Below are 13,050 nucleotides of genomic sequence, written 5' to 3' on the forward strand. Positions count from 1 at the left end.
GCATTGTCATGCTCGAACATTTTTAGTTCCAGTGAAGGGAAATTGTAATTCTACAGCACACAAAGACATTCTAGACAATTATGTGCTTCCAACTTTGTGGCAACAGTTTGGGGAAGGTCCACATGTGGTGTGATGCTCAGGTATCCACATACTTTTGGCCATATAGTCTATAAACAGTACACCATTGTGAAGAATAACGACGCTGGAGATGCAGCAGAGATTCTGTGATCAGTGTGTAACATTATGGCTCACCTCTAGTAGTCTGTCCTGAACCTGAAATCTATCTCTCTATCTGCTGGCCCATCCTCAGAAGATCGACAAGATACACAAAGTCTAAAAAAGGGACCCTTTTTAAATGGACAAGGAAAGTGCAGTTTGGCACAAAAGTGCACTTTAGCTGACATTTTACAAATACCTCTGACATACTGTACAGTATGTCCCAGACCTGGTTATTTACAGTTCTGAACCTACAGTTTTGAATCCAATAAGTTTTCTCTGTAGAGTGACATTAAGGAAATGACCGTCTTCAAACTGTATGGAAAAAACTTCAACTGATATCAGAATATGTATGAAAAAACACTTCTCTCATAAGAAGCATACCAGTCGACTACTTTTGTAAGTTTGATACTGCATACATGTTAATAGTCTTAGCAGCACTTCTACTTCCATATGTTCCCATGCTCTGCTCCACATCCTCAGCACTTCAACAGCATTTCTTTCCAACTTAAAGTCATTTTAGGTCCACATCATTCTAGACAAACACTTACCAAGTCTTTATTTTTAGCTCTGTGTGTGTGTGTGTGTGTGTGTGTCCTTTGTGTAAGTTGCCTTTGCCATGGAAATACACAGTTTGCTCATAGGTTTATGTTGAAGTTGACAGAGAGTCAAACTCAGGTCAAGTAACTTTTAATCTATGTTACTTGTCTCAGTTTACCTGTTATTTATTATGTGCATTCAGTTTTTTTATTTAGTTGCTTTTCAGTTCATTGAGGTTTAAATTTGTGATTTCCTTAGCCTCGTCTTGCTCTACCCAGTGCAGCAGTTATACTCCAGGTTGACCATATATGGTTAGATATCACTGTATTCAAATAAAGCAAACTCTTATTTATTTAAGTTATTTCTGTCTTTTGAGTATTTTATGCTCTCCATTCCAAAGCAAAGTATTTTTCGACATTTCAAAAATATAACAATTGATTTTCTACCTTCAAATTGTTTTTAGCTAATGTTTATTATTTATTTCAAATTTATTCCTAGTTGGCAAGCTGATTTAACTCTACATAATTCACTAGACTGGACAATTTAGCAAAGTTTAATTTCATTGTTCTTACTGCCTATGGCAAGTACATTCTTGTTTAATATTTACTTTACCCTCATCTGCTTTTACTGCAAGTGGCCATTCATGTGACATACTTCCTAGTCATGTAGAGAAGTTGATGAGGGCTCAAAGCCAAAGAATTCACCCCAAACGAACGCTGGGCACCATGCACACACACATTCACACAGTAATCCGAGTTCAGGGTCTAACCAGGGATCCAGGAACTGCAAGGTGGCAACACTACCCATTGCTCCAGTGTTTCCCCTGTTTTAATTAAAAACATACAAATCTCTAGGTAAAAAATAATGGGCCTAGGTTTCTTGTGACAATTAGCCTGCATTAGCTACATTAAGTGAAAAAAAAAATAACACCAAAGTCACCTATCACAACAACACTACAAGTTAAACACCTTAAATATATTTAATAAGGATTATTATTAAATCTTTAACTGTTACCTTCAAGAACAATGAGAGTCATGTTGGGTTTGTCTTTATAAACTTTAATTGAGAAGAATGGCTTCAATGAAGCAGATAATGACTCACGAGTTACATTTCATCTACACAACCTGTCATTCAGCCTGAACACACTTTTTATTGACTGACAGAGACAGATCAGAAGAAGTTGAGTTACATGAGTCACCTTCATCGCAAATGAGTATGGCGTTCTAATGCAACTGGAATGAACCATTCATTTCCAGATCATGCTTCTGAGGGCGTACCACAGCACTCCAAATAATTGCTGATTGCAATAATTAAGTTAAAGGCTTTCATGCATTTGGCTTTTTTTTTTTTTTTACATTGATGATGTTGTTGGCTGAAGTAAACAGGGAAAGAGAAAGCACTTTGTGGTGGTCTCTGAATATTACAAAAATGATGAAGCATAGGCTAAAATGCACACAGACAGTCCATCTGAGAGGTCAACATCCAATATACGTTCCACATAATAATAAAAAAAAACAAATAATACATTAAATTAGCCTGTCACACAAAAAAACTGAAGATATCCTGTTCTCAAAGAAGTACACAGGATCTGTTTGTGGTGATATGTTATAGACGTTGAATGTATTTTCTTCTCAGAAAATACTGTCAGATGGAATTTCTTTGAATATGTCAAAATTGAAATGCATTTTTAGTTGAAGGAACTATCAAACAAGTAACAAATCTTAACACATTAGTAACAAATGAAATGCAGTTATGCTGGACAGGTCAGTATATCTCTAATGGGTTATAAGTGAAAAGACAATGGGTTACAAAAGCATTTAATAATAAATTGTTTGCTCGTCCGATACGATCACTGTCATACAGAGTCAAGGGGTGATTTGACTCATGTGACGCAATCAATACAGTTGTGCACGTTTGAAATGATTCAGCAACTACATTTGTCAGAAATCATTAATTTCTGAATGGAATGTGTTTTTTCTTTTTTTTTTTAATGTTTTAGTTAATAGCATTAAACCTTTCTGGACAGTCTGCTCCTTGTCCCAGGCCATACAACTGTTATCTGGAACATGACACAATTTTAAAAGAAAAGAAGTCTGTAAAAAAAAATAATAATAAAATAAAATAAAATAATTCATTTATTTATTTGTATGAACCCCTTCTAAATGACTGAGAATTCAAAGATACAGTCAAAACAAAAAGTTTTCCTTATGCTGCAGTGCCTTTTGGTTGGAGCACTAATGAAGTGACAGAGTTTCTTAGACTATGAGTGATAATCAGAGATTATTTTACCAAATCAACACCCTTATCCAGAGGTGCTGTGAGATTTTGGCCCATGAAGTACCACAGTGGATTTTCATGCCACGGTTCACTCACAACACATGTACACACACTCAAGCATACTCATCTGGTTTGGGTTTAAAACCATGGTTTGGACAGGTATCCTACACATACAGTTCACATACAAACACAATTACTCCTCAGTACAGAATTTCAGCAATTAAGATATATATTTACATTTTTTTTAACCCCTGATAATCCTCATTCAGTCCACAGAGGTTATAAGCACACATCTCTCTTACTTCTCGATGTTCATTTTCTTTTACTTAAGGGCTTTGAAATCATATATTTAAAGTAAAATAATCTTTCTATTAATGATATGTTAATATGACCAAAGAAATATTGAAATATATTAAGAAATCGATAGCTTATAAATTATTGCATATACATATACTAGCTTGAAATAAATTGCTATATTTTCTATTCTGTGTAACCTTGTTTAGTTTGTCTTGAGTCAGAGTAGCAGAGGAGTTTGCTTTGACTGTATCCATCAAGGAAAGCATTAGTTCAGAAATGGAAAAAAAGGAGTTCCACTGATTTGCAAACTAAGCTAACTATTAGACACTCTTATGCCGATCACTCATCAAATATCACTTGCGGGTACAGAGCACACTGCAGAAACAAAATTATGAATTCAATTGAGAGGATTATTGGTGCTATGAATGAGCAGCCAATTAAAAAATTTTTCAAATTAAAGCTGAAACAGCCTTCTGACGTTCGTGATGTAAATTGTGAAATACAGATGTCACTCTACCCACAAGCAGCTATGAGCAGGGTAAGAGATATTATAAGGCATACTGAACAAGAGAGAACTCCTTTGACGCTGCTTCATGGTTAAGTCGATACTGAATAAGACAGTCCTTTACATCCTTGTCCTTCCTATATTTCTGTAGTCTTTTCTTCCAACATAGCTCAGTCCAGGTTGGGAATATTCATTGTTGAGCATAGGAATTTGTAGAATAAGAGTCCTGTAAGGCGTCATCCAGTTAGAGTCCTCTTCACTGTGGGGAGTGAAGGCAGAGGAGAGACGGCGCTACATTCAGAGAGTCAGGCTGAGCAATGCCACCAGCAGCAGGACACAAAGGCTCAGGGATGGAGCTGACAAGACCGCTCCAGCTACACACACACACACACACACAGAAGTTATAAGACAAAGTTGATAGAGAAATATAGTACCATTAGGATGAGTATTATTATAGGATATACACTACATGGCCAAAAGAATACTACTGTGGACACCTTACTGTTGCCACAAAGCACAATTCTATAGGATGTCATTGTATGCTGTAGCATTACAGTTTTCCTTCACTGGAACTAAGAGGCCCTGTCACGAATTGAGACGGAAACGGATGCACTTGCAGTTAGTTTCACGTTAATGAAGGATATCAAATTCCAGGAAACAATAGAGAGTCGAAACCAGAACAACAATCACAGAATCAACAGCTCAGTAAGTTCAGATGCAAACACACTGAGTGTAACTTCACAATGTGTAGTGAGTGAGAGTTCTTTTTATAGTGTGTGTGTGTACGTGTGATTGGGAACAGGTGAGTCGGAAAGGAGCCCATTTGTTATGAACGCAGCATAATGACCTGTAGTCAAGGCATATCTTCTTTAAAGAACAGAGCATTATTATACAAACTGCAGCACTAGTATAGTTTAACTTTAGCTTTGTGAGACTACATCTTACAGAAAAGTGCCTTTCAGCAGTTATGGTTCTGAGTACAATATCGTAAGGAAAAAACTGCACTTGAGGTGAGGGTCATTCATCATTACAGGGTTCTCTTTCTCACTCCCTCTGTTTCACAATCTCCCTCCCTCAGCTTAGCAGCAGCTGCTCATACCCAATGGCACATGACACTGACAAATCACTGCACTCAAACTGCTGTATGGACACGATCCAACTTGAAATGATCACATGAGAGAAAGCATGAGAAAAGGCTTGTAAATATTGACTTACTCTGTCCGGTCTAATACAGAGTATTTTCTAATTCATTTTCCCATGTGTAATTCATGCAGTTTGCCTTGTCATCACAAATGATGCTGATTTTTGGTACCACTATCAACAAAATTAGCACTGCATAAACAAATGTGAGTTAACATGTTCTAGGACTAAATAACATTAAGTTAAGACCAGTCAGGTGAAGACCCTGCACACAGAGCACATGTGACACATTAGTGCATGTGTGTTCTGACAGAAAGCTTACCTGAGATGCGCACTTGAGCCACAGCTCCATCTCCTCCCTTGCTCTGTGCCCTCACCTCCACCAGGTAATCTCCACCTTTGTGAATGGGCAGGTCTATGGACTGCTTATTTGTAGTGTACAGTGTCCCGGTGCTGTGACCCTCCTGTCTATATAGAACCTTCAAGCAACAACAGGTACAGCGTTAGACCATGTGACATTCAGACACATTTTGGTTTCAAGACAGTCACTTAGGGGTCAAATTTATGAAACACAGTCTGGGACAGAAACTAAAGTTCATGCACACAATTATTTATAAAAACATTAAATGATTTTAGACTAAATCCAGCCAAATGGTCTATACCTTATAGCTCTCCACAGTAGACTCGTTGGCTAAAGCCTCCACATGCTGCCAGGCAACGTTGACTAAGGTTCCACTGGAATTTACCCTTGTGCCGATTATTTTTGGTGGCCGACTTGGAGCTGGAAAGGAGAGCCAAATTCAAATGTACCATAAATGTGTGGTCATGTAAAATAACAAGAACAGGATCTGGGAAGAGATCCACTGAAGAAAATTTGAACTTCATGCTTATGTTATTTTCTTTGGTTAATTTGTCCTGGTTATTTCAATTAGTTAAAAGAAAACTTTTTAGATTCCCTAACATTAGTTTTCCAGCACAAAATTAAATGTTACAGAAAAATGTTTGCATGTCAGTAAAGAAAGCAGCAGATTACATAAGAGACACTTTTCAGACAAAAAAACATAATGAAGGCTGCTGGGTTTTGCTGCAAAAATAAGAAGCAAGTGTGACAGTCAAAGTCTCCAGAAGAACTGTGGCTGCTTCTGCAAGATGCTCAGTAACACTTACAGCTCATTTCCTTATAAAACTGCACACATTGTACCTGAGACTACTATTTTTTTTTAAAAGTGAAGGATTGTCACACCAAATATTGACTTTGTTTCATTTATTACTGTTTACTGCTCTTTATAGAACTTTTTAATGTAGAAACATTTAATTTCATTATTTTTGAAGGCATCTTTGCTCTCCAGCATTTCTTTGCATGTGCCTAAGACTTTTGCACAGTACTATATATCTGCTTCTCTTTCTTAGTTCATATTTAAATCTGATCTGGACATGGCCTAAAACAGATTTTTAATGTTTTAATTTATTTTATTAAATATGATCTCTATGCCACTGGAAAATAAAACATGTAGAAATGCCAGCAATGTCAGCATGGTCTGTGAATTCTGGCTCTGACAGTTGTATATCACTTAAGTTTATAATTGGTCTCAACTACAGATGTGCACAATGAATGTAGTTGCTTAATTTATACCACAGGCAGTTATTAAGGACCAAAACACATTCAAGTTAACTTGCGGTATCTCACGCCTGCATGAAAGTGAAAACCTCCCGCTCACACAACTTGTTTTGTTGCATCCCCCTAATCTCCCCATGCACACCTTTAGACTCAACCAGATGTCAAGTGAGCCTTTCTGGCAAAAAAAAACAAAAAAAAAAACACAGTGTATTTTTCATATATACACTCACTGAGCACTTTATTAGGAACACTATACTAATACTGGGTAGGGCCTCCCTTTGCTCTCAAAACAGCCTCAATTCTTCATGGTATGGACTCCACAAACTATTGGAAACATTCCTTTGAGATTCTGGTCCATACTGATATGATTGCATCACACAATTCCTGCAGATTTCTCAGGTGCACTTTCACGCTGCGAATCTCCCATGCTACCACATCCCAAAGGTGTTCTACTGGATTCAGATCCAGTGACTGGAAAGGCCACTGAAGAGCACTGAACTCATTGTCATGTTCTTGAAACCAGTTTGAGACGACTTTTGCTTTGTGACATGGTGCATTATCATGCAGGAAGTAGCCATTTGAAGATGGTAAATTGTGGCTATGAAGGGATGCACATGGTCAGCACCAATACTTAAATAGGCTGTGGCATTCAAGCGATGATTGATTGGTATTAATGGGCCCAAAGTGCACCAAGAAAAATTCTGACCTCAGCAGAAATCGAGATTCATCAGACCAGGCTCCATTTTTCCAGTCTTCAACTGTCCAGTTTTGGTGAGTCTGTGACAACTGCAGCCTCAGCTTTCTGTTCTTGGCTGACAGAAGTGGAACCTGACAAACCTGACGTCTCCTGCTGGTGTACCCATCCACCTTAAGGTTCGATGTGTTGTGCATTCTGAGAAGCTTTTCTGCTCACCACAGTTGTGCAGAGTGGTTATCTGAGCTACTGTAGTCTTTCTGTCAGCTCGAACTGCTGCTCACTGGATGTTTTTTTCCTTTATCGCACCATTCTGAGTAAACTCTAGAGACTGTTGCGTGTGAAAATCCCAGGAGATCAGCAGTTATAGAAATACTCAAACCAGCCCATCTGGCACCAACAACCATGCCACGGTCAAAATCATGGAGATGGCTGATGAACATTACCCGAAGCTGCTGGCCCGTATCTGCATGATTTTATGCACTGCACTGCCACCACACGATTGGCTGATTAGATAATTGCATGAATGAGTAGGTGTACAGGTGTTCCTTATAAAGTGCTCAGTGAGTGTATATTTGTATCTGTTTAGAATACATTACCTGTGCAATCTAGATAATGTATTTGTGTATTTCCCTATCATTAGTTGAGGCGATAATTGTGGTAAAGTTGTTTTCTTAATTAAGCTATAGATCTGTATAATTTGTACCATCAGAGAACATTTTCAAAGGGAAGAATTAGTGGTTTTGTGTTATCAAGGTAGCATAAAGGTTTACAGGGACTGCCTGTACCCTCAGTACAGAGTAACATCGAAATTATTGCCTATGGTAATTGCCCATGTGATGCAAGTGTGGTGGACAGAGACTAGGCTAAGAAACACATGGGAGTATTTCTATAAGGTATCAGTCTCTGTGCTTTAACAAAGGGATTTGGTTACGCTTAAATATAAGCATGATCCTTACGTGCTTTCTTTGTGTAGATCTCATATCTCTGGCTTGCTGGTCCATAACCTGCACCGTTGAATGCGCGCACTTCTATAACATAATGAGAGTTAGGCTTCATGTTGTCCAGACGTGTCTGGTTCTCTCTGCTGGAGATGCGCTGTGCTGATGCCTCGTTCTCCATGGACTTCCTCCAGTACCTCACCTGTCACAGAGCAAACAGGCCACACATTACTCTGTTACTGTAATATACTATACTGTGCTTTCTCTGCTATAACATATCATTCCACCACCCCTTAAACAAATGGTAATTATAACACATACACAACTAAAGCTGAATGAAGGGCAAATCATCACTCACTGTACATTTACTGCGTATGCAGCATTGTCAGACTAACCTGATAGCCTTCAACTGTCTGCTGCGTGAGTGGTCGCCACCACACAATGGCCTCCGTCGCTGACAGGGTTCTGGCCTCTACGATGGTGGGAGCCTCTGAGGGTGCTGACAATATACAGCATGTTAGACAGACACATCAATCAAACTAACAACATCCACACACTGGGTCTGGAGGATAAACTTAAGGTCTATCCATCCATAAAGCACAGCTGAGCTGCTGTATAGATAAGTGAATTATATGCAATTATTACAATGTTGTGTTTCTGCATTCCATATACATGTACTGTGTGGTCTAAAAGTCTAGTGGAAATCCTTCATTTAGTGCATTTTTTTCAATACAAATTATATTATCAGGAACAACTTTGGTGAAAAGTAATATCTTAGAAATATTTACATAAATTTCAGAATTTCTTAGTATTTCTGCCTCTTGCTTTAATGACAGCATGCAGTCAAGCTGTTACAGACTCCACAAGTTTGTGTACAACCTGACGACCCGTATTAGATCAAATCCATCAAAGTGTCGTCTCAACAAATGCTTTAATGGAAGGGATAAAACTCAATAAAAAAAATCTGACATTATGTGCAAAGAAGTTAGTAGGATCAATATCACAAATGTTCTTAAAATTAAACAGTGATCTAGAAGTAGTGCAAACGTTTGACTAATTGAAAAGATATTGAATACTTCTGTTCTTTAACCTTTTAAAAATTCTGTTTATTTTTGTTTATTAAATGAAAAAGAAAAATCACAGATTTACAGTGTGGTCTCACTGGACCCCACTGTATATATTTGATGTCTGCACTTCACCTCTAAAATATAGGAAAGAATATTGGGTGGAAGGGTATTCTGGATATGTTTAAAATGTTGGTGTTAAAATGTGTTATGTTTAATGTTTTTGTGTTACAACGTCTAGAATTCTAACTAATGGAATGTTCAGTTTACACCTATATATAGGGAGAATTTTTAGGAAGTAAAATGATATCTGCATCTTTTTATATAAAGACATTCAAATACCCCAAGCCCTGTCTGTATATATTGGCTTCACTGCAACTTCTTACTTAAGACTATGAAAGTTTGCAGCCATAAATTCAAAGTATACAGACTAGTCAGGAATCAGACAGGAACAGAGTCATATGACAGCACTTGTCCAGCATGTTGGACCATAGCTCTTTATACATCCCTATTAACAATGTAATGATGCACAAAGCTCAAAATTTGTTCAATACAATACAGCAAAAAATGGACAATGCCTGAATATGTGCCTCAGGTTTCTACTTTCAATTTATTAAAACATTCAAGATAATAAAATACAATAATTTAAATTTTGTAATGACAGAGTCTAGTTTTGCCATTCAGGGAAATGCTGCCTGAATATAGACATTGTTACATGTGTTGCTTCATGTTTTCATCCAGTTCCTCTGACCGAAACAAAATGATGATGTCAGAGCAGATGTGTGGACATGTTTGTGGCATTAGTGATGGTCTATTGTCCTCTTATTTGGCAGATTTGGCACACTGTAACGTTTCCGTCCACCACTTGTCGGCTGTTAATATCGTACCGTGTTGGTGCACCAGGAAGTCAAAGTGCTCCCATACACCAGACCTTCCTCGTACACTAGGAATCTTCCAGTTCCTTCTTGTTGCTGAATGTAGCCACACTGTAGTACACTAGCCAGTTAACTAACAGCGAGCTTAGAAGAAGGTTTTTTTTTTAAAACCCTGTAACCTATCATGAGAAAAAAAAGAAGCTACTCTTTCAGAAGAAGGAGTGTGGACTTGATTAAGTTAAAATTTTTATTACAACTCATGTAATTTTTTTTAAATTGCAACTCAAGTGGTATTTTATGACAAACAGCTTTCTTAATTATACATTCTGTTGAATATATTGTTCGATACCCTGATATATCGAGTCAAGAGTCTCCTCTCAAACAATGCAATATGATATGCTGTATTATTACATCCTTAATACATATGTAGCTCTTAGAATTATCAAACGAGATAATTTGATTTGTCTTGTTGTAAGAGGGACTGTCTAACACAATTTGCGGCTTCTGATTTCACACAGCAGTATATACATTAAGAAGTAAATAAAAACTGCCTCTGATACTCACCATCCTGCGCAGAGTATATAACAGCAGTGAGGCTGTAGGGTCCCTCTCCTGCACTGTTGAAGGCCTTTACTTTCACATCAAACTTTGTGGCTGGGGGAATAGAGGGGTCTTTGTGGATGTAGCGACTGGCGCGAGGGTCAGCTATAGTCACTTTATGCCACTCATTGCCATCCTGAGGCTTAAACGCGATAATGTAGCCGAAGTTACTTCCAGAGTAGTACTGTGGCTGAACAGGCTGAGGACAGAACAGAACACAGTCAGGGCTTCTTTTACAGAAAAAAGTCATATAGGCTGATTATAGAAGGAATTAAAAACTAAACTAAAATTAAAAAATTTCCACTGGTGAAAAATATGTCATGACAGGCATTCACAAAAAAACAAACAAACAAGCAAAAAAGAAATATATATACCGTCCATGTGATGGTGAGCTCTCTACTTGTACCCCCACCTCCTCCTACATCTGAGGGTGCCACCACAGGAGCTAAAATAAGAGAGGAATGTGAGATCTCACACTCTACAAACAATCACACACATCGACAGAGACAAACAACATTATGCTGAATTAATAACAAACATTATTAATAACTAATAATATCTTCTACAGCAATGTTACCAAGAACAGCACCTTATATCTAACACAAGTTTATACACCGATCAGCAATAATATTAAAACCACTGACAGGTGACGTGAATAACACTGATTATCTCTTTACAATGGCACCTGACAGGAGGTGCGATATATTAGGCAGCAAGTGAACAGTCAGTTGTCAAATTTGATGTGTTGAAAGCAGGATAAATGAGCAAGCATAAGGATCTGAGCAACTCTGGCAAGGACCAAATTGTGATGGCTAGATGACTGGGTCAGAGCATCTCCAAAATGGCATGTTTTGTGGGGTGATCCCGGTACGCAGTGGTTAGTACTTACCAAAAGTGGTCCAAGGAAGGACAACCAGTGAGCCGGCGACAGGGTCATGGGTGCCCAAGTCTCACTGATGCGAGTGGGGAGCGAAGGCTAGCCCATCTTGCTGAAAAGGTTAGTGCTGGCTATGATGTATAAAGGTATAAAGGTGTCAGGACGCACATTGCTTTGCAGCTTGCTGTATATGGGGCTGCGTATACAGCTAACCCCTGTCCACTGCCAAAAGTGCCTACAATGGGCATGTGAGCAACAGAACTGTACCATGGAGCAATGGGAGGAAGTGGTCTGATGAATCACGTTTTCTTTTGCAAAATGTGGACGGCCAGCTGCGTGTGTGTCGTTTACCTGGGGAAGAGATGGCACCAGGATGCACTATGGGAAGAAGGCAAGCCGGTAGAAGCAGCGTGATGCTCTGGGCAACGTTCTGCTGGGAAACCTTGCGTCTTGCCATTCACATGTATGTTACTTTGACATGCACCACCTACCTAAACATTGTTGCAGATCAAGTACACCCCTCCATGGCAACAGTATTCCCTAATGGCAGTGGCCTCTTCAGAAGGATAATGTGCCCTGCCACACTGCAAAAATTGTTCAGGAATTGTTTGAGGACCATGACAAAGAGATCAAGGTGTCGATTTAGCCAAAATTCCCCAGATCTCAATCCGATAAAGGATCTGTAAGATGTACTGGACAAACAAGTCCAATCCATGGCGACCCCACCTCACAACTTACAGGACTTAATGGATCTGCTGCTAACATCTTGGTGCCAGATACCACAGCACACCTTCAGAGGTCTTGTGGAGTCCATGCCTCAATGGGTCAGAGCTGTTTTGGGGGCACAAGGGGCACCTACACAATTTTAGGCAGCTGGTTTTAATGTTATGGCTGATCTGTTTATAAAGCAAAAAGGGACTCAATAAACTCCCCAGAATTCCTCTAAACTATGGGTCTCTAGCTGAGGTAAATTCAGAGTTGAGAAATTCAAATTTGTCTCACCAATAATTTAGCAAGTAAGTAAACAATGATGAAATCTAGAGACATACCTGCTTCCAGTGTGGTGGTTTTGCTTGAGGGCTCACTCGGTTCTCCTGTACCCAGAGTGTTTGTAGCAATGACCCGAAACTCATACTCAGTCCAAGGAAGCAGATCAACTACTGTGACCATCTCTGCGTTTCCTTCTATATTGCGAGGAGCTGAAAAAAAACATAAACGCATCACAGCCACTGGTCACTTCATGCTGTTTACACTGAACACATTATATACAATTGAAGTCCAAACTCCAGAAGTTAATTAAAATCCTTTTTTAATGAACACTTTTTCCACCCAGCGTGCTTTTGTAGATAGGTTTAGCCACGTCATCTTCCTAAGTCTAAAGAATTTGAAACACTGCTGTCTACTTG

The 13,050-nt window shown here is 38.7% G+C and overlaps 1 protein-coding gene across 3 annotated transcripts in view; it reads right to left on the minus strand.

Moving 5' to 3' along the window:
* Positions 1-1,793: 1,793 nt before the first annotated feature.
* cntn1a (contactin 1a) overlaps positions 1,794-13,050 on the minus strand; it is a 69,698-nt gene continuing 58,441 nt past the window's right edge. For all 3 annotated transcript variants that reach the window (XM_026919279.3, XM_053236884.1, XM_026919280.3), the window contains exons 17-24: positions 12,694-12,843; positions 11,142-11,212; positions 10,732-10,966; positions 8,624-8,727; positions 8,247-8,430; positions 5,638-5,756; positions 5,298-5,454; positions 1,794-4,209 (exon numbers count right to left, since the gene is read on the minus strand). In XM_026919279.3, the coding sequence (XP_026775080.3) occupies positions 4,133-4,209; positions 5,298-5,454; positions 5,638-5,756; positions 8,247-8,430; positions 8,624-8,727; positions 10,732-10,966; positions 11,142-11,212; positions 12,694-12,843 (1,097 nt within the window). In that variant the 3' untranslated portion in view covers positions 1,794-4,132. The remainder of the gene's footprint in view (positions 4,210-5,297; positions 5,455-5,637; positions 5,757-8,246; positions 8,431-8,623; positions 8,728-10,731; positions 10,967-11,141; positions 11,213-12,693; positions 12,844-13,050) is intronic.

The sequence above is a fragment of the Pangasianodon hypophthalmus genome, chromosome 9 (genome assembly GCF_027358585.1).
Source record: "Pangasianodon hypophthalmus isolate fPanHyp1 chromosome 9, fPanHyp1.pri, whole genome shotgun sequence".
Taxonomy (NCBI): Eukaryota; Metazoa; Chordata; class Actinopteri; order Siluriformes; family Pangasiidae; genus Pangasianodon; species Pangasianodon hypophthalmus.